Source organism: Pezoporus occidentalis, unplaced genomic scaffold, assembly GCF_034315485.1.
Source record: "Pezoporus occidentalis ecotype Australia unplaced genomic scaffold, CSIRO_AGI_Poc_V1 ctg31, whole genome shotgun sequence".
Lineage (NCBI taxonomy): Eukaryota > Metazoa > Chordata > Aves > Psittaciformes > Psittacidae > Pezoporus > Pezoporus occidentalis.
Window position 1 is genome coordinate 4,542,299 of NW_026915052.1, and position 21,000 is coordinate 4,563,298.

Sequence of the window (21,000 nt, forward strand, 5' to 3'; positions counted from 1 at the left end):
AGCCCCAGCGTGCCTGTGACGTCACTGGACACAGGCCAATCAAAACTCCCCAAAGCCGCAGCTGCAGCCATGCGCTGTTTGGCCGTCACTATCGCTGATTGGCTATCACGCTTCCCCCGACACGGAACACGAGGCGCGACTGCGGCGCGCATGCCCTTCCCTTCCGGGTTGTGGGGCTGGCGATTCCAGTTGCGCATGCGCTCCGAGCACCTAAAGGGGTGTGGAAGGAATAACACGCCTATCTTAAATCCCAAGCAACAGGGGATTGGCTAGGAAGTCCAGAGGCAGCGTTTTATTGGGTGTCTGGAGAGAGTGGGCGGAGCCTGGCGGCCCCTTGCTTGGCGGAGTGGTGGCGGGGTTGGAGGGAAGATGTCGGGTTGTGAGGCCCGCGATGCCAAGAAGCTGGTGCGGTCGCCCAGTGGGCTGCGCATGGTGCCCGAGCACCGCTCTGCCCGCAGCCCCTTCGGCCTGGACGAGCCGCCCTGGGTGCCTGACAAGGAGGTATCGGTAGGGGCGGGGGCGCCGCTCTTCCCTTCCCTAGGGGTGCGGGGCTTCTCTGCGCGCCCGAATCGTCGGCCCGTTGTCCGCGGGGCCCTCGCCGCCTCAGGGACCGCTGCCCTGTAGAGAGCCGGGACACGACTCGCCTGGCCGGCGATCGAGCGTTGAGATGGCGCTTCTTCCCTCTTCTGTCGCGTCCCTGCCGTCCCCCCGCCGTCGCTACCTGTCGGGTGGCGGGGGCCCGCCCGGGGGCCGATGAGTGGCGGGCAGCCTCGTTTCGCCAGGTAGCGGGTCGGGATGGTGGATGTGAATCACAGCGGTTTTGTTTCGCATAGATCAACGGACTGAAAGGACAGGGCTGTCGCTCGTTCTCCGGGAATGTGCGCCCTCTCACAAAAATGAGTGTGGAACTGAACGAGTTAAAAGTGCTGTGAGCATTGATGTTTAGTGAAGTATTCTCTTTAAATCCCTATAAATCTAATTCTGAAGACCGTGTTGATTTAAAAAAGAATGTTGCAAAGTGATAAGGCAGTAGAGCGAAGAGCAGCCCCTTTGGCTCCCTGTGTGAATGTTTGTAGCCTTAAAGAGTATTGAATAGCATAGATTGTTTCAATCAACTTTCCAAGTAAGCTATGTGATCATGACGTTGTATTAAACTTCATGTCTCATGCATTATTTGCTACTGGCCCCTATAGCTAGATGTTAATACAACTTTAGAGTCAGTCGTTTCTTTATTGCCAGTGTTCTGTGGTGTGGATGCATGCGAGTGAGTTTAAATGTGACTGGAATTAAGATTTTAGGTGGGCCAATATGAATTTAAGCAGGGAGCTGTTGTACAGAGCTGTTCTTTGCCAGATACTGACATGGTTGGTCTGTTCTGCGTGGGAGCGCTATGTCCTTCCTGGTTAGGAATGAGGAAGAAAGTTTCTTCCCTAGGTGGTATCTGTGGAAGTGAAAAGTTCTGTGTAAAAGTAGTAACTCTGGAAATCCGCATTGCTGGCACAGCTTCTGCAGCTCAGACTAACCTTTACTGGCACAAGGTGTGTGGCTAGTGAGTCACTTGCTAGTTTTGTCCAAATTAACCCTGTTTTGTAAAGTGACTTTTTCAACTTATTTAAACAAGCAGTCTGCTAAAATATTTTGTGGGTGTTTTTCTGAGTTATTTTTCTCCATACTTAGAGAATTACAAAACCCCTCCGTATCATCACTGGTCCTCTTGTCTCATAAGTGTAGGTAAGACAAAAATGTCAGTGTCCAGAGCCGAGATTCATTAGAAGGTATCTGAAGCCAGCCAGCACCACATGTGGTGTGTGGTGCACTGGGTGTGTTGCAGATGGGGTGTGTATTTATCAGTTTGTAGCAAAGTCTGAGCAGTTATCCTGCAAGTGATTTCCCTTTGCATTGTGTGGCGTCTGCTTTTGATGTGTTGGTGATTTGCACCTGTGTGCACTCACTCACCTGGGCTACCCAGAAACCTGATTCCTGGCAGCAACAGCATCAGTAACTATAACTTGTGCAACAGTTAAATTAAAATTACTTCTCTCCCTGACCTTCTGAAGTGTAGTTTTGTATTTCAGTAGTCCTTGATTATGGCAGACTATTTTCATTAAAAAAGAAACACCCAAAGTACTTCTAGCTCAGTCTAATCCGTAATGCCATCTTAATTCAACTAGAGGTTGTTTGAGGATTGTGTTGGGGTTTATTTAAACTAGTTAGATACATTTGTCTGTATATTTTGAATGTATAAGTCTGTTGTTTGTTGTTTTTTTGAATATGATGTTACAGTTTTACTGCAGGTATTCATACTCTGTAAGCCTGACCTTTCCCCCCTGTAGTCTGTTGTCAGTAGGTTGATGGTGTTGATGTGAGACTGAGCATTTGCCTCAGACTTCATGACATTTGCTGTTGAGAGGAATTAGCATTTATATGCATGTGTAAATGAATTTGTTAATCCATACTATTAATCATTTAAATTATTAAATTTAGATGCATTTGTTAATCCATATTATTAATAATTTAAATGGTTAATTTAAATGTGTTTGTTAATCCATATTATTAATCATGCATTATTGGTACTTTGTAAGGAGTTATTTCACTAGATTTCTTAAACTGTATTGAAGTTCTGACATCCCTTTGATTAATGATTACCAAATATGTTACCAACTTCTTCCTTAACTAGAACAGGTATGGGGTATACAGGGAAGCTTATAAAGGCCGTGTATTTATTAATGAAGTCAAATTTAAAGTGGCAGTGTTATGTAGATAATGAATTCAGCCAGAACACTTGTTCTGTTACCCTGTCAGATGTAATTAAAAAACCCGTCTTCTTAGTCCAAGACAAGAGACTGGTATTAGCAAATGTGGAGGTCACTTTTCCAATGCGCAGCCTTCTGCTGTAACACTCACAAAGTCACTAGCTTTTCTTATGCAGAAAGAGTCTACTGGCTTATTTTTTCTAAAAGTAACACCACCTAAAAATTATGGCAGTTGGTAGTTTTGTGAGACTTGCATAATATTGAAATATCCTTCAGCTTTTAACTTTTATGTCATAAGGTTATACTGGCTTAAAGTATCAGTTATTTTGAGGAGTTTGGAGTGTGAGATCAAAGCAGGACTACAGGAGGCTTTCTATTTTGGTAGCCTTATCTATAATATAAATAATGAGTTGAGGTAGATAATACTATGAAAATTTGTGCTGAGCATCATTAAGTTTGAGACATATGTTGGTCACTGCATGTGCCTTGTCTTACCAGAACTTTTGTTAATCACCAGCAGAGCTCAACTGATAATGTTTCTATTAAGCAAATCTTGGACTAGAAATTGAGTAGTATGTATGCTTGAACGCAGAAGTAGCAAAACCTCGTGACACCCAGCTGTGCACCACATCTGCATGTTGCTGGGAAGCACTGAGTGGCTCAGACCTGGAATGTGTGAAAGGAGCTTACAGATGTGGTGAAAGTCAGTCCCCAGGGCTCCTCTGTCACTGCAGGAGGGAGGTGAGCTCTGTGTAGCTGGGGCCTGTGTTGGCTCAGGCTCCAGGAATTGGCACTGGTTGTTTGACAGAGCTGCCTTGGACTGCTGGCAAACTTGTATAGCTCAGACAGTGAGCTGGCCCTGTGCATTTGTAGTGTCAGAAAGGACTGGGAATTGTATCAGCCATATGCTTGTATTTGGTGTTTTTCACTCTGGCATCAGCTGTTTTGGTCAGGTGGATTAGAAGGTGATGAGCTTGTGAACTTTTACATTTGCAAAAGTTCACTGTGTTAACAAGCTCAACCAGGTGTTACCTTGCATCCCTTCTTGAGTTGCTTTGTTATTGAATATGCAAATAAAGCATGTGAAGTGTAACTAGAGCTTCTCGTCCATCTACAGCATTCTCACCTCTGGCTGGATCCAGGGGATTATGCAAATTTGTCATCACACTTCAGCAAATGTGTGAGAAGTTCCACTCTCTTTGTAATGAATTAGCTCTCAGTTCAAATTAATACCAAGATCCAACACCTGTTAGATGTTCTTCCACTTTTCTCTTGCTATATGAAGTAATCCGATACCAGTATTAGTGGTATGTTGATGATATGTCAATGAATATACTTGTGATGTGCATTTTTATTTCATTTCTTCTTTCGTATCTTTTTGTTTTCACTTGACAAAACCCTCATATTTATGCTGGTTTTAAAAAGCCTGTATCTTGAAACATGAAAAGTAACTTGGACATTGTGCTTCCTTCTCTGTGGATGTGATAAGAAACTTGTCAAGCAATAAAGCTTAATTTGGAACTTGTGCACTCTCTAATTATGTCAGCATATGGATGGAAGAATTCACCTTTCCAGATTTTCTTCCATAGAGATCTCTTCCCAGGCAAAATAGAAGTTGATATTATGCGAATGGTTCACTTTATTCTTTTTACATAAAACACTGAAAGAACAGTGTATCAGCCAACTTGTATTAGAACGTTTTGTAGGAAAATCCCATTATCCTGTGCCTGCTGCCATATGCCATTTGACTTACAATTTATTTATGCCCGCATTAAATATCAGGCAGTGTTATCATGATAGGTCTTGAATTCAGAAATATTTTTCTATAGAGTTTGTATTAAATGAGAGGGTGGATAACTTTGGTTCTTCCTGAAAAGCAACTTGTATGTTTATAATAACATTGTGTATGAAATCTATTTAGGGTAGTATTTAGAAAAGCTATTTAACCCACCCTCCTTTTCCCAGTAGATAGCTTGTGCCTTCTAATTCCTGAACAGCAGCAGCAGCCAGGTCTAGCTCCCGGACAAGCTATTAAGCTACAAATGTCAAAAATTAAAACACTATATCAAGATGAGTGTAGAGTAAAATATGGTTATTGGCTGTAGAGTACTACTTGTTACAGAGATGAAACCTGGTGAATGCTGAAGTTGCTTTATGCTGAAGGTTATTCATCAGTGAATGTTCGAATAAGCTTTTCTGCAGCCATTGTGAAAAGAGGTGTCTGGATGCCTTAATCTAGTACATTATTTGAAACAATACAGGAACACATTTCTTTTGATTAGGTTGAAGGAGGTGATCCTGCCCCTCTACTCTGGTGAGACCTCACCTGGAGTATTGTGTGCAGTTCTGGTGTCCTCAACTTAAAAAGGACATGGAACTGTTGGAACAAGTCCAGAGGAGGGCCACGAGGATGATCAGGGGACTGGAGCACCTCCCATATGAAGACAGGCTGAGAAGTTGGGGCTGTTCAGCCTGGAGAGGAGAAGGCTGCGTGGAGACCTCATAGCAGCCTTCCAGTATCTGAAGGGGAATAGGTTGCCCAGGGAGGTTGTGAATGCCCCATCCCTGGCAGTGTTCAAGAACAGGTTGGATGAAGCCTTGCGTGATATGATTTAGAGTAAGGTGTCCCTGCCCACGGCAGGGGGGTTGGAACTAGATGATCTTAAGGTCCTTTCCAACCCTAGCTATTCTATGATTCTATGATTTAGAAACAGATAATATAATAAGCATTGCCAGCAGTGATAAGCACCGTTGTGTTCCATTATGGTGACCGCAGTTACTCTAATGTGTTAAACTTCTGTTTAGACATCAGAACACTTGATCTAAACTATTTCAAATTAATAAGTCTTCAAAAGAATACAGAAGGTTTCTAGAGAATTTTAGTTTAGTTGCTGAGATATTTTCTTGGCCATAGTTGTTAAACTTGTGACGGTGATTGGGAATCTGCTGAAGCAAAAGTCCCTGAAATAGATGACAAAACCACTTGTAACCTGAAAGAGTTAATAGAAGGTAAAGTATTGAAATATATTAATGAAAGGCAAAGAGTGATTACTGTGTGCTCAGCAAATAGCACCTGCTGAGCTGAGGGCATGTTTTTAAGATGACATTCTGCTGTAGCCTGAGATGGTCTGGTTTGAGGAGTTCAGTTTCAAAAGGTATAAAATTTACTACAGGATCACACCATGTTTTCCTGATTTAGACCTTGGGCATAATTTTGTATTAATATTTGCAAATAAATCTTGTAATAATTGAATTATAAGCCCTGGAGAGAGCATTTTGTTATGGTGAATAAAATATGGAAGATCTTGGTGAATATCCAGTGATTTGATGGCTGAGTACCAGCCCTTTGATAGGTGAGTTTCTATACAGAAAACTTAAATTGTCACTCCTACTAGCTTAGAAAACCAAAACTGTTGCCCCTGACACTGCTTAGTTGTGAGAGATGGAACTTCCATTGAGAGAGACAAACGTCTTCGGTTATTTCTGGCTTTTCTTTTGGGAGGAGTGTGTGGGTGTAAGCTTGTTTTAGGAAAGAAGATATTTCAGGAAGTGACATTTTGTAGCTGGAATAAAATTAAGCCTTAGTAGCTTGGAAGAAAACCAGATTATCTCCTAGCGTGTTTCAAAAATGTCCAAGTATTGTGAGCATTAAAATACGTGAACAGTGTTTTAGAGAGTCAACAGAGCATTGCAGCATAATACAGTGAGGATGATAGCTTATATAAAACCAGTTGACTGTGCAGTATATGGCTGTTTGGATAGCCAGATGTAACTAAACATAAGTATTTCTGAAGTGGAGTTTTGGAATGAGTTTGGCAGCTTTATTTTGTCTTACGAAAAAGGATGACATTATATTACTACATTGAAATTAAATGAAAGCCATCCCTGGTGAAAAGATAAAGGACGGAAATTTGTTGGTGTTTCTTTTTAGGGCAAAATACAAAGCTCAGTCTTTGTATGTGGTGGTAGGGTTGAAGGTTTAGAAATCTTGTAGATTAATTTTAATTTCTACTGTTTTCTAGTGCCCAAGATGTATGCAGTGTGATACAAAATTTGACTTCATAACTAGAAAGGTAAGAGAAATCAATGAAATGTAAAGCATTAACTGTGGCAAAATACTAGTGTGGACTTATACTGAAATCTTCTACCTTTGAAATCAAAAGAAGAGCATGCAAAGTCTAATGTAACTTAAAGTAGTTTTTCTTTCTGTTCTGCCTTTTCTGAGTCAAGGTCCTTTTTGGTTTAATTCTGTTTCTTTGAAATTATTCTCTCTGCTCAATGTGTAACACCTATGTAGAGTTTTCCCAAATTACTGGGTACCTGCAGGATTTACATTCAGAGGAGGCAGCTGGAGTTGGCTGCTACCATCAGTACTGACATAGGAAACAAATCGACTAATTCAGGTGTGGAAATGTAAGCAAAGCTGTTTTCAATAGTAATAGTAATGAGTTATAATTTTACATTAAAGAACCATATTGTTAAGATGCACAAAAGCAAAACACAAATCCTCTTTCTGTTACAAAAGAGGATTTATCTTGGGTTTGGAAAAGGGAATTTCTAATTAAAGTGTAAACACCCTTGATTGCTGTGAGCCATAATCAGGCACACTGTATGAAGAGAAAACACTGATGTTAAATTATGCTCATTACATAAAAGTGAGCAGGTCAGTGTAGAATTATTCTGGTGTGCATGAATGCCACCAGACATACCAGTATGTTATATCAGATAGGTGAAAATTTTCAGGAGGCCTGCAGAGCAGCAGGGTGTCAGTCAGTGATCCTAGTAATAGAATAGAACACAATATTTCAGTTGGAAGAGACAGTGATTATCTAGCCCAACTGCCTGATCACATCAGGGCTCACTGAGTTACAGTCATGTACTGTACATGTTATTAAGGGCATTGTCCAGCTGCCTCAAACACTGATGGGCTTGGGGCATTGCACACCTCTTTAGGAAGCCTGTTACAGTGTTTGACCACCATATACCAGGGTATTGAAGTTCTTCCTAATGCCCAATCTAAACCTCCCCATAGCAGCTTTGAAGCATTCCCATGTGTCCTGTCACTGGATACCAGGAAGGAGGTCTACTCTCTACTTCCCTTCAATCATAGAACACACTTTCTCCTAGTTCTTGTTTTACCTTTTAGCTGGATGGGTTAAGAGCATGGTGGGTGGCTGGTTTGAGTGTTTTGGTTTAGAAGCGCTAATTCATGAGGCTGCTGTGTTTTATTGTGGGGAGTAAATGAAGCCCTGGGAAATAGTTACTGCAGAGAATTTTGCACAATATTTGGAAGGAAAGCTTAACACTTGAGCAGCACTGCAGTGTATCAGTTCCTTGTATCAAACTGTGCTAAGTCTCTTTGCACCACACATCAGTTCCTGCTTGCCTGGGAATACGTGTTCTGACATGAGAACTTGCAGCAGGAAGACCTGCTGGGACTGTCACACCCCAGTAGTGATTTGGAGCACAAGCCACTTGTTGCAGATTCGGTAGTTGTGAAACTCATAGCAATACTAGTTCTGATTTTGCAACTTCATTACATTTGAACTGTGCTTCCTGATATTTCTGATAGAGAAATAGCTTTAGGGTTTAAGTATGAAGATTTCCATCTTTTTCCATGGGAAAAGATTCAGAATAAGTTTTAAGGGAAAGAGTAGCAATGCCAGTTGAAGTGTCATTTTGCTTGGAAGTGTGAAGGGACCTAGAAACCACTCTTTTCTTGTGTGTTTATTGACAGTAGGGTGAAGGATTTACTAGACAGTGGAGAGGCCATTACAGTGTCTTGCCTGGTCTGCTCCAGAAGCATGTTTAAAGAGTGCCAGCAAAGGCTTGTATTGCTGCTGTTCATACTGTACTCAGTTCTTTGTGTTCAGTCTTCAGGGATTTCTTCCTACCCTTGTAGCAATTGAATTTCCTTTACCTATCCCTCAACTGGTATGTTTCACACATGAGAAACTGTTCTGTTTCTTGAGGAGGGGGATAATTAAAGTAGTAACTTTCTCAGATTATTCCCTATTAGTTTCCGCTGTACATTTGTGCTAACCAAATTGTCCCCTCGTGCTTAGCACCACTGTCGAAGATGTGGGAAGTGTTTCTGTGACAAGTGCTGCAGTAAAAAAGTGCCTCTGCCTCGCATGTGCTTTGTGGACCCTGTGCGCCAGTGTGCTGAATGTGCCCTCATCTCTCAGAAAGAAACAGAGTTTTATGACAAGCAGCTTAAAGTACTTATGAATGGTAAGGATGGACTGCATATATGTGCTGGTTTGATCTCATTTGTATTTGTTCGAATGCTGTGTTAAAACTGATCAACAGGAGGAGTAATACCTCTTGTCAAATAAGCTGTGGTTTTGTCTCCTTTAACTACTGTTTTCGTAGAATCATAGAACAGGGTTGGAAAGGACCTTAAAATCGTCCAGTTCCAACCCCTTGACATGGGCAGGGACACTTTGCACTAAACTGTGTTGCCCAAGGCTCTGTCTGACCTGGCTTTGAAAACTGCCAGGGATGGAGCATTTACCACTTCTTTGGGCAACCCATTCCAGTGCCTCACCATCCTTACAGGAAAAGCTTCCTTATGTCTAACCTGAACTTCCCTTGTTTAAACCCATTACCTCTTGTCCTGTTGCTACAGTCCCTGATGAAGAGTCCTTCTCTGGCATTTGTTGTCATGCTTCTCATTTGCCAATTAATAATTCTGTGTTCTCAGTTTATTTAGAAGGAAGTTTGCACTTTTTAGGCAGTATTTACAAAGATTTAACTAAAGACAAAGGATTTTTCAGTGCCTCTGAGAACACGTGTGCAGTTGGCACATTTCTTAAAGTAATGAATCCTGTAGCCACCTTCCTGTTAACATTAAATAAGGATGGAAAATACTTCACAATATGGATTATTTTAGTATTTTCTAACAAGATACAATGCTTGTTTCAGGCTTCGTCTCTGAGCTTTGATCTTGTCCGTGGCCTACAGCTGTGGTTGAGGGCAAAACATGAGTGGCCAGTTTTGCATAGCATTAAAACTACATGCAGTACAGCAATTCATGTTCTGGTTACATTAAGAAAGCTGAGTCTTTGGTTTTTAAAACATTGTGTGATTGTTCAGTGGCTTTTGATGGGCTCTCAGTGTGATGCTGGTGTCTACAGTCAGTAGCTAAAGCCACATACTTGTTGATAGCATGAATGTTCCTAGGGAGAGGCTATGTGTAGAGAGGAGAATGTTCATCCCTGTGACACACAAGTCATTCTTAGCTCTGTTTTGCAGATGAGGCTGTAGATGACTCTTAACAATAGTGTGTTTTAAACTGAAGACGTCTCTTAAAGCTTATCCTGCTTGCATTTGTGTTATGCAATTGAAGTTGTTCCTGACTTAGGATCAGTTTGATTTAGTTGAAGATGTCCGGGCTCACTGCAGAGGAGTTGGACCAGATGACCTTTGAAGATCCCTCCCAACCCAAACTATTTATGATTCTAGTGTGGAGCCACAGATATCAATCAGAGATGGTGATTGTGATGTCCTCTACAGCTTTGCCATTGCTGTTTTGCTGTCTCGTTTCAGCAGCATGCTGAGGGGTCAGTGGGACTGAGTAAAATTGTGAAATGGCCAGGTGAAGCCCCTTGGGCTGCATGGTTCACATTATGGAGATGGATTGCAGATGGTTTGGCAGGGCTCTATGTTGTTATTTTTTTCATATCCCAGACCAGCAGTACTGGGATTAGGTAATCCAGGGAGCATGAGGCATGGAGGAAATAAAGTGGTTAGGTGTGTAGTCTGCTTTATTTTACACTGTGATTCACTTCACTAATGTAGCTAAGATGACTCCTGGTCCCGAAGGGGCTCTTCTGAGCAGGAAGAAACATAACATGAAGTTCGTTGACCTTAGAGTAGGAGTGAGCTAGCCTTCGCTAATGAAAAAGAGATGTCTCACTATTTATTAAGCACAGTGCTGAAGGTCACATCCTGCTGTTAGATTCTTCTGGCAGGTTGGGTTTTTTTTGAGTACTGAAACAATAGTTTACGTTATGGTGACAAGGGAGGGGCCTTAGTGGCCTGATTGCCATCTCCAAATCTGTTCTCATTTTAAAAGATGCATCTTGGGTATCATCTGTATTTCCACAACATGTGGGAGAAAGGACATTGCAATTGTGGAAGGTCCTGTGATTCACAACACGGTAATTAAAGATCAGCTTTTTATCCTCGCGTGTTCTCCTGATGGTAATCAGTTCAATGTTTCAATTAGTCTCTTAATTCACCCACTCCCGTGTATGAGGTGCAGTAAGGAAATATGAGTTATCATTTCTGATACTTGAATGATCCTTCCTCAGCTCCCTCTTAGAATACTAAAACATTTCATTCCAGGTGCTTCATTCTTTGTAACTCTGGGAACATCTGAAAAATCTGAGCTCATGGTTTGTCGACTTTCCAACAATCAGAGGTAAGAAAGGTTGATAGAAATTGCACTTGTAAACTACATTATTACTGCACAGCAATATATATATATATATATATAATATACAGCTATGTTATTATCCAGTAACCTGAGCAAAATACAAGTAATGTGCTGCAAAGATATTGGAGAGAGTAGTCAGACTGAAGGGATAGATACAACTTTCGTGAGTTTTAATTTACTAGCAGTGTGGATCAGAATGCCAGGGAGTAGTGGAGCTTCACTTGCCGATGATGTCTCTTGGTGCCACTGGACAGTGGTTTTGCTGGCTAGAAGAGTGATCATAAGAGGCCGTTACAGGGGAGAAGCTGTAGCCACCGAAAAAAGCTTGTTTCAGGATGATTCTAACAGTGCTCTGTATTGTTGAGATGACAGCCACGCCTGTTACCCATTACAGGTCAGCCTGTTGGCTACAACACTTTAGACTCTGTTCTCTTCTTGCCCCAGAACTTTGGAAGAATACCTTTAATATTTTGAAAGGGTCTTATGGCAAACTGAACTGCAGGTCTGTGGTTTGGGTTTGAATTCCTTTCAGCAAAGAACTTCAATGAAAAGTGTTTTTTTTCCTGCTTGATTTCTCTCCCCCCCCCAGGTTATTTTTTTCCTTTGATTTGGACTTTATAGGATTTGGATTTTATAGGAAAAAAATACCTTTTTTTAAAAAAATTTCTTCTGCTATGTAGGTATCTGGTTTTGGATGGAGACAGCCATTATGAAATTGAAATTATACAGATTTCAACTGTTCAGATACTTACAGAGGGATTTACTCCTGGGGGTAAGTTTTTCCTTGAATACAAATTAACTATTAAGAAAAAAATACGTGAAGTTGTAATTATGGTTTGAGCTGGACAGTGTGTTTCCAGGTTATCCATAACTGTGGTGTGCTAGCTACAGCTGCTCTCAGAATGGAGTGCAGTCTGTGAAACACTGTTTGTGGCTGCTGGGATTTTGGGGATAACCTGGGAATTGAGAAATTACTGTAATACAGGAAAACTCCTTTATAAACCTGAGTAAAGGTTGTCATCGTTTGGCTAAATATAAAGATCTATTGATTCAAAAGCTCATAGGAGGGAACTGCTATTCTTTGGTACCTTCCATTTCAGGATCCAGATAGGATTTCTCTTCTACTGGTACAAACAATTGCGTGACGAGTGAGAGAACCTTGGAAGGGGGTGTGGGTGGGAATTAATCTGTGCTTTGTTGATTTCATTGGAGCTGAAGGGGTGGCCAAATGAAACTGGTAACATCTGAATCATGGGGCAGCTACTTACTGCCTCATCTCTTACCAGATATTAGAGTATTTCGGGATGAACTTGAATAGGATTTCACTGAAATGGGAACAAGCAAAGTCAGGAATTTTAATGATTGTTCTTTAGAACACCTCTGTCACTGCTGGAGTTTTCTAAATGGGCAGCCTCTCTGTGCAATATTCAGTCAGTACAGCATGTTTACTTCAGTAAACTTATCTTGGTATTCAGATCAACCAAATATGTTGCTGAGTTAATGTTCCTCTAACTCCTTGTTCACTACTCTGCTGACTGCTTTATCTTTTTGCCTGCCTGCCTTCCTTCTTGACGGTAGAAAAAGATACTTGCACTTACACCAGCCTTCTGGAGAGCCAGCACATAACTGAAGGTATCATCAGTACCTTTGAGTATGACTCACCTAAGCATGTTGTCATGGTCCCCTCCCAGCAATCCTCATCTGCAGTGCTGATTTTTTGATCTATAGCTGTTTAACTTGATACAAATTGTGTTCAAATCTGACAGATACCTTTCCTTCCCATCTAATAAACTGAGACTGAGTGTTCTGTATCTTTTTGGAGGAGAACTAAAATGCTCAAAGCCTTCTTTAGACCACATGTGCTATTGTCCACGCTGGAAGGGAGAAGGGAAGTTGAGAAATAGTATTTTTTTGTGGCACACAGTGTTATGCATCACCCACTTCAACAGAGGTGTGCTGAATTGTGTATACCAGAAATGAGTAATGCCTTGTGCACTGTCCAGTAGGCCTCTGCACTAAATAAACAGTTAATGGTGTGCTTTTACACATCTTTAGAAGTAGTAAAACCTGTTGTTACAAGGTGTGTTCTGCCTGAATCAGTAATGTCCTGGAATGCCAGACAGTGGCAAACTGTCCAAGGCTGTAGGTGTTTGATTTCCATGGATCTGAGTAGGTCTTTAATCTGTTATTCTGACCAGGTATATGCAGGGGAGTGAGTGAAGAAGTTGGATTTCAGTTTACCCTAGAAGAGGAGCGAATAGCTAGTTTTATGAAAACTGCTTGTGGGCTTTTGATCAGGTCACTTAGATTAAGTTTGTCTTTGTTTGGCTTCTTGGATATTGCAGAAATGGCCTGTGGGAGCCCCCTCATGCAATGCTGTCCTGTGTATAGCAGTGCTGTTCCTGGGGCTTAGTTTATGCTCTGCTGCTTCAGGAAATAATGCCAATAAAGTGCAGTATTCTAAACAAAGCTTGTTTCCTGTGTTTTGGCTTTGGTTTATCTTACCTCTGTGCAGCTAGTGTAAAAGAGATACAAGTCGCTATCACACGGTTGCCAGAGCAATGTCATTTGTAGCAGATTTCCTTCAGGAAGCCAATAACATTGACAGTTGTTTTTTTCTAGTCTTGTGTAAGCACCTTTCCCAACCTTTGCCATCCTTGGAGGGATTTTTGATTGCTGTGCCAAACTTTGTATCGAGCAGGGAGCCCTTTTGGTGTCAGTCTGGATATGTCTGTCCAATGACCTGGACACAGGTCATTCAGTTTACAGACTGCAGGCTACAGTGTGAAACTGGTGTCTGTGTCAAAGAAGACACAGTAATAGTGAAAAAGAGGGTTATTTCCTGTGTGTGTAGCTAGTGGCTTTACCTGATGGCTTATACAAGTTCTGCCTCGGTGATTGCCAGAGAGAACTAAACATTGAGTCTACACATTCTGTGGCCTGGCAGTATCACCATGGTCACTGCTGCAGCTGCTGGTGGTGCACCTGAGGTTTCCAGGGCTTTCAGTTAAGTGATAAGCTGGTGTCTTCAGACACACTCAGTAGCTACAAGTTGTTCTGTTACTTAGCTCCAGAACCTGTCTCTGTTGAAGGTTTTTTCTTTTTCCAGGAGGCAATACTCGTGCCATAGGTATGATTCTGCAGTATAAGGTACCAGGATCAGAGGAGCTAATGCAGATGAAGTTTACAGCTTGTGAAGACTTCAGCTGTAATAAGAAGCTGTCAGCAAGCTGGCTGGCAGCTATGCACAAGGTAAGCAGTGGGGGCAAAACTTGCAGAAGGCTGAAGTAAATCTTTATGTGGGGTGCTTTGTCTCCTTTGACAGTCATTTAGCTTGGTTTTGTGTGAGGCTTTCAGAGGTCCCAGTTAATAGCATGTAAAGGGAAGAGGAAGCACTTCTATCCCTAGTGCACGAGGTTGCTCGATACTATAGTCTGAGACCAATGAAACCCCTAGCAGGGACTGTAAGGAGACATGAGGATTATAGAACATAACATTGTTTACTGTATGTTTTAGAGGGATTACCAAGATCTTGGAAACATTACTTCTATCTAGCTTTTCCCAAGGCAGTTTTTATCAGAAATGGTCATTTCTGACAAAGAGAAAACAAATATAAGTTACCTGAATTATTCTGTGACCACAGGTTCTGCATTTAAACTAACCCTGAATAGTCTCAAACCTTACTCTAGTGCCTGTCTGACTGTTAAGTGCCTTAGATGGAGAAAAATGGATAAAGAACTTAAAGCCTTGGGTTTAAAGGAAATTTTTGAAGGGGTAGGAGGGAGATGAGGTGTTAAGTTCTGTTAACACAGTGATGTTTTGTCTTTGTGTTAGGCAACAAAACTTCTTTACGAGTCCCGGGACCAGTAAGGACAGCAAACCGCTGGCACCTGAGGGCAGAGCCCAGCCTCCACAGACTTGCCTCTTGCTCTCTGCTAGTTAATGGCTGGTAACACTCATGGTTCTTGACCCTCTATCATTCCAGCGTGGTTCAGGATGCAGGAACTGGCAGATGCAGGGGGAGCATGTTTCTGACCCATGAGTATTCACAATAGTGTGCAATATGTATACAATTACTGCTTTAAACAGCCTCACCTTTTAAGACTTTGTATATTTTGTTAAGCCTTTATTGGTACTTAATATAAAAGTGACCTGCACTACAGCCCCTGTACAGCACAACTTTCATAGTAACAGTTATGTATACTGTTTGCTACAGAAAGCAAACAAATGTATATGTCTCTTCTGCAGAGAACAGCTTTTGGGTATAGATCTCAGGTTTTTCCCTCTATCCAAATGGTTAAAAGTCAATGTACAATAATGAAATATGCCTTAGCTATGATTTTATAGAAATCACTTTTTTTTTTTTTAACATTTACTGTTAAACATTAAATATTTCAGCAAATACCACAAACTGGACTTACATGACCTTGAAACTTCACTTCTGTGATATAAATAAGCTTCCAGAATAATGTTTAGTTTTGTATTTTCTTTTTGGTAACTAGCTTTTGTTAATCTAACTGTAATACTCTCTGAAATTGTATACAGTTTAATGTATAAATATGAATAAATTAATTCACTTATTTAAAAAAACCTAGGTCATACTTAATTTTGCAGTGTGTAACTTTGTGGATACGGTGGTCTCTGCTCTCTGAAACTTCCCCTTTTGATAAAGAGCACTCTCAGTTTAGTTCTAACCATTGATAATTGCCTCAACCACTGGGATGAATCCTCTGGCTGCACACTCTGTGCCAAGTGACTTTCTGCCCTGGTCTTCCCATGCTGGTAAAGACTGAGTAAACCAGTGCAGGAGGCTGAGCTGTCAGCTTGTATGTGAAGGACCCCTCAAGAGCTTTTCTAGGTAAGTAGTAATTTATCACAGCTGGAATACTGGAGAACTTGTATAAAACGCTGTTTGGCAACTCCCTGTCTGTGCAGCTGGTGAAGGAGGCAGTGAGGAAGCTGGAGGTGACAGGCAGAACATGACAAGCTCAGAGTGCTCTTTTTATGGCAACTGTGAGGGAAGGCATGTTTGCCTGCTGTTTTACCTGTATAAAAATACTGGAGAATGCAGCCATGCCTTAGCAGGACTTTATTGTGCACATTTACACGTTCTCTGAATTAGTGTATCATAGGCTCTTGAAATCATCACATTCATGTAGCAAATTCTTCAACAATAATACCCTTTCACTTTTCACCACAATATATACAGTTAATGCTAACCTGTGGTAAAAGCAAGTTACAGCACTGCAGGAATGGAGATATAAATTATACACAGAACTTGTACATGAAGAATTAATCAAATTGCATACTGTTAAATGGGAGAAAATTACAAGAAATATGGCTAAAACTCATAATGGAAATTCAAAATAGACTTCTGATGTATAAAATCATGTACAATTAAAATGCCAGTGAAGTGCCTCTTTGTTTTTTTGCTGGAAACTCCCATGTACTGGAATAGGTTATTGCATAACTTGCCTTGGCAAGAACTGGAGGCTGCCAGGAACCACAATAAAATAAGTTAGTGCCTTTCTTAAATCCTTCTCTAAACCTTGTTTCTTTCTTCTCCTTGACTTTGCATCTACACAACCCTCTTCCTACTTCTATCCCATCCTTCATATTTTAGTCTAAACTGACTTGGGCAGACTTCAGCTCACACAGTATAACCCTTACCGGACTCTCACCCTTTTCTACTATTGCACTTCCATCCATGCAGACATACAAATCCTTTAACTGCTGCACATTTGGTACTGACTGCTTTGGCCAGGGCAGACAAGTGCCAGTAGCTGGCAGAGGAACCTTTACATTAGTAGAGATAACACTGGTGCTGTAGGCTGAATAAGAAGAAAATAAAACACTATGTGAAATACCGTGTAGGGGATTTGAGAAGTGTACAAATACTGTTGTTCTGTCAGTTCTCTAGCTCAATTCTAAATGCAAATAATATGAGGTGCTAGACTATAGTTAAAGCTTTTGTTGGGGTTGTCTAGACTAGGATGTAAGCCTGTAGCATGTTACTGCTTAATCCTAGCCTTAATTTAGCTTTGGTGACTACTTAAATTATGCACATAGTAAGTCAAGATCTTGTGTCCTAGAACCCAAGAGTTGATCGTAATAAGAACTCAACATTCACTGGTATCAAACAAAATATCCAAAATCCTGATGTGGGACAGTTGCTGTGGGGTTGGAGCAAACTGGACAGCGTATCTGCACCCCACAGGTGACACCTCTGAACACTGAACACAAGAAAGCTCCAACCACGGAACTTTTAACTTAAATCACTGCTTCAGACGATAGTGGTGCAACACTGTAGGTAGTGGAGGTATCGCTCTCCTCAGCAGTTGTGGGTCATGTAAAAACGATCCTCATTTACAAACTGCAGATCTTGAAAATCGTGGATGCTGTCCATTTAACAAGAGAAAGCACCATTAAAACTAAATATTATAGTTTTATTTCTCTGTGTGAAATGATCAAAAGTGATGGCTCCAGTGTATGTTTTAAGTTTCCAGTTACCAGCATGGTATTGCACTGTTGTACAACTGAGTTCAAGCAAGGGTTCGTTGTCTAGGTTTTATTCGTGGATATAACTGTAAAAAACAGAACAAAAATATTAGGTTTTGCATGACTGACACCAAGTTGGATATAAATTAATCCAATTCTAAGGGGTACTTGTTAACAAGAGCTGGATGATAGAGTGGTTGGTGGGGGTGACATTTTCGTGAGCTACAGCATGTTCTTGGGTAACTTCTGAAAAATAAACCAGAAGCAGCAGGAGGCTGAGGGCTGAGTTCCTCCTGCCAGCAGCTGCTCTGGAAATGACTTAGTTCATTTGATTCAGGATCTCAGCCTGGACCAAAAGATGCGCTTATGTAAGTACAAGAACTCCCTGTTGAGCCCTGGGGAGTGCTCATTTCCTGTCCTTTAGAAGGTTGTCTTACACACGTTGTCCTCTGTATGTCTCTCCCTAGTAGCCTCACATTCCTGGTATCTGGATAGCAGTGTTCTGTTAGACTGAGAACAGCATAAAAACTTGCCAACAGTTGCCATCCTTACAGCTCTTTCCTGTTTAACCTACAATATCTGTGTGTTGCTCATCTTGTGCCAGGTACTGAAAACCTTCCTGAAGAACTTCCTGGACCAAAGCTTCATGCTGCCTAATAGAGCCATCATGCTTTACGTAAGGGCCCTGTGTTTCAGCTGAGGGGCAAAATAACCTTAGAAAAGTATAAACTATTAACTTTACTAACTTGCCAAATAAAACTCAGCACTAATCTGGCCACTGCCTGTCCTTTTTGTTCACGATGACACAGAGGCAGGAGAGAATAAGGACAATCATCTGCTTTGGACTGTGTCATAGCAGTGTATCTGGATGATATACAGGGATCCTGACCAAAGAACATTCTTGTGTCCCACTTTGGGAGGAAGAAAGAAATAGAAGGGAGAAGGTAACTGAAACAGAACTCACCCCAAGAAGGTTTTTAGGCACATAGCCTTCTTTATCATTGAGGCGGGCCCACCACCACTCTGTTTCATTGTCATCCTTGCGTCTTAGAATAGTAATGGCATCACCTTCATGGAATGACAACTCATCATTATTCTGGGCTTCGTAATCCCACAGAGCATACACCACTCCTTTGTTCATCACTCCCAGTTTCTCTTGCACTCCTGTTAACAATAAAGCAGAGAAAGCTACAGTTTGGGCAGAGAAGAGATTCAGAGCAGCCCTGCAGAGAAGGACTTGGGGGTGTTGGCTGATGAGAAAATGAACATGAGCCGGCTTCAGTGTGTGCTCGCAGCCCAGAAAGCCAACCGTATCCTGGGCTGCATCCAAAGGAGCATGACCAGCAGGTTGAAGGAGGTGATCCTGCCCCTCTACTCTGGTGAGACCTCACCTGGAGTACTGTGTGCAGTTCTGGTGTCCTCAACATAAAAAGGACATGGAACTGTTGGAACAAGTCCAGAGGAGGGCCACGAGGATGATCAGGGGACTGGAGCACCTCCCGTATGAAGACAGGCTGAGGAAGTTGGGGCTGTTCAGCCTGGAGAAGAGAAGGCTGCGTGGAGACCTCATAGCAGCCTTCCAGTATCTGAAGCGGGGCTATAGGGATGCTGGGGAGGGACTCTTCATTAGGGACTGTAGTGATAGGACAAGGGGTAACAGGTTAAAACTTAAACAGGGGAAGTTTAGATTGGATATAAGGAAGAAGTTCTTTACTGTGAGGGTGGTGAGGCACTGGAATGGGCTGCCCAAGAAAGTTGTGAATGCTCCATCCCTGGTGGTGTTCAAGACCAGGTTGGACAGAGCCTTGGGTGACATGGTTTAGTGGGAAGTGTCCCTGCCCATGGTAGTGGGTTTGGAACTAGATGATCTTTAGGTCCTTTCCAACCCTAACCTATTATTCTAATACCCCAGATGTTGGTCTTCCCTCCAAAATGTTTTGTATGGACACTGTGGCCCAAATACGAGTCTGTTTTATTAATAAAAGATTTCATGAACAATTTTTAGCACATGATGAAATGCTTTCCGAACTTAAGGTGCATAACAAAACCAAATTTCACAGAGCACTGTAAACCAGTGCATGAGTTTTTCTATATGCAATAGAAACTTTACAATCTTTTATTCAAATGAGGAAAAAATAGCTCTACAAAGTTCTGAGCAAAGCAGCTTTAGAAAATTGCTGTGTGTTTCTCACAGGCCTGCTTTCTACAGCAGGTGTTACACAGTAATGCTTGAAGCTTTTGGAAATCTGCACTGTATCAGGTATACAGAACCCTAATGGAGCCTGCAGCCTCTGATGGAAATGAAAAAATCTGTCTGCTCCATCAAAGTCCTTTCCTTGCAAAATAGAACTTGGTAACTATGTTCTGTGAGTTAATTATTCACAAAGTATATATGTTTCTTCATGTGATCTTGTGGTGGTGGTTTAAACCCAGTCAGGCAACTTGTTCACTCGCTCCCCCACTTCTTGCCCTCCCCCTGCTCCCGGAGGGACAGAGAGGAGAATCAAAAAGAATGCAACTCCCATGGGTTGAGATAAGAACAGTTTAGTAACTAAGGTATAACACAAATCACTACTGCTACCACCAGTGATAATAATGATAAAGGAAGTAACAAGGGAAGAGAATACAACACCTCACCATCAGCCAACCGATAACTCGCCCACCCAGCCCGACCAAGCTCTGACCGATGCCTCCTCCAGCCCCGCAGACTCCCAGCCCTTCCAGCTAACTCCCAGTTACATCCTGGGCATGACGTGCTGTGGTATGGAATACTTCTTTGGTCAGTTTGGGTCAGGTGTCCTGTCTCTGCTTCCCCCCAGCTTCCCCTCCTCCCTGGCAGAGCATGAGGCTCACAAAGTCCTTGGCCAAACCAAAACATCCTTGTTATCAGCATTGTTCCCAGGCTGAAAGTCAAAACACTGCACTGCACCAGCTACCAAGGAGGAGAAAAATGACTGCTACTGCTGAACCCAGGACAGATCTGTAAGGAATTTGTGCACCTGGAAGTTGGAGTATCTCTGTCAGGATACTTGACAACTTGGTTACTGTCAAATGGAAGCTTCCCATGGAAGCATTTTCTTGAAATTAGGCCAAATTAAAGGTTAAAAATTGGTGACATTAGAAGGGGGCCTGTGGAGTAACTCAAAGACCAGAAGCACTGTGAGCACCACAGAATGGTTTGCACTGGAAGGGACCTTAATTATTCCAGTTCCAGCCCCCTGCCATGAGCAGGGACACCTTCCACTAGACCAGGCTGCTCAAAGCCCCATCCAGCCTGGCCTTGAACACTGCCAGGAATGGGGCATA

The 21,000-nt window shown here is 41.9% G+C and overlaps 2 protein-coding genes across 8 annotated transcripts in view; one reads left to right on the forward strand and one right to left on the reverse strand.

Annotated features, from left to right (window-relative positions):
• Positions 1 to 346: 346 nt before the first annotated feature.
• ZFYVE21 (zinc finger FYVE-type containing 21) lies at positions 347 to 17,430 on the forward strand. 3 transcript variants are annotated; one of them, XM_062628064.1, is made up of 8 exons: positions 347 to 501; positions 6,776 to 6,826; positions 8,819 to 8,987; positions 11,106 to 11,181; positions 11,877 to 11,968; positions 12,775 to 12,828; positions 14,306 to 14,448; positions 15,031 to 17,430. In XM_062628064.1, the coding sequence occupies exons 1-8, from the start codon at positions 370 to 372 to the stop codon at positions 15,064 to 15,066; spliced, it is 753 nt and encodes a 250-aa protein (XP_062484048.1). In that variant the 5' UTR covers positions 347 to 369; the 3' UTR covers positions 15,067 to 17,430. The 3 variants fall into 3 exon arrangements, with proteins under 3 accessions (XP_062484048.1, XP_062484051.1, XP_062484050.1); XM_062628067.1 differs by lacking the exon at positions 12,775 to 12,828; XM_062628066.1 differs by lacking the exon at positions 6,776 to 6,826.
• Positions 16,271 to 21,000, reverse strand: part of PPP1R13B (protein phosphatase 1 regulatory subunit 13B) — a 73,496-nt gene continuing 68,766 nt past the window's right edge. For all 5 annotated transcript variants that reach the window (XM_062628032.1, XM_062628033.1, XM_062628031.1 and 2 more), the window contains 2 exons: positions 18,659 to 18,858; positions 16,271 to 17,780 (listed from right to left, as the gene is read on the reverse strand). In XM_062628032.1, the coding sequence (XP_062484016.1) occupies positions 17,739 to 17,780; positions 18,659 to 18,858 (242 nt within the window). In that variant the 3' untranslated portion in view covers positions 16,271 to 17,738. The remainder of the gene's footprint in view (positions 17,781 to 18,658; positions 18,859 to 21,000) is intronic.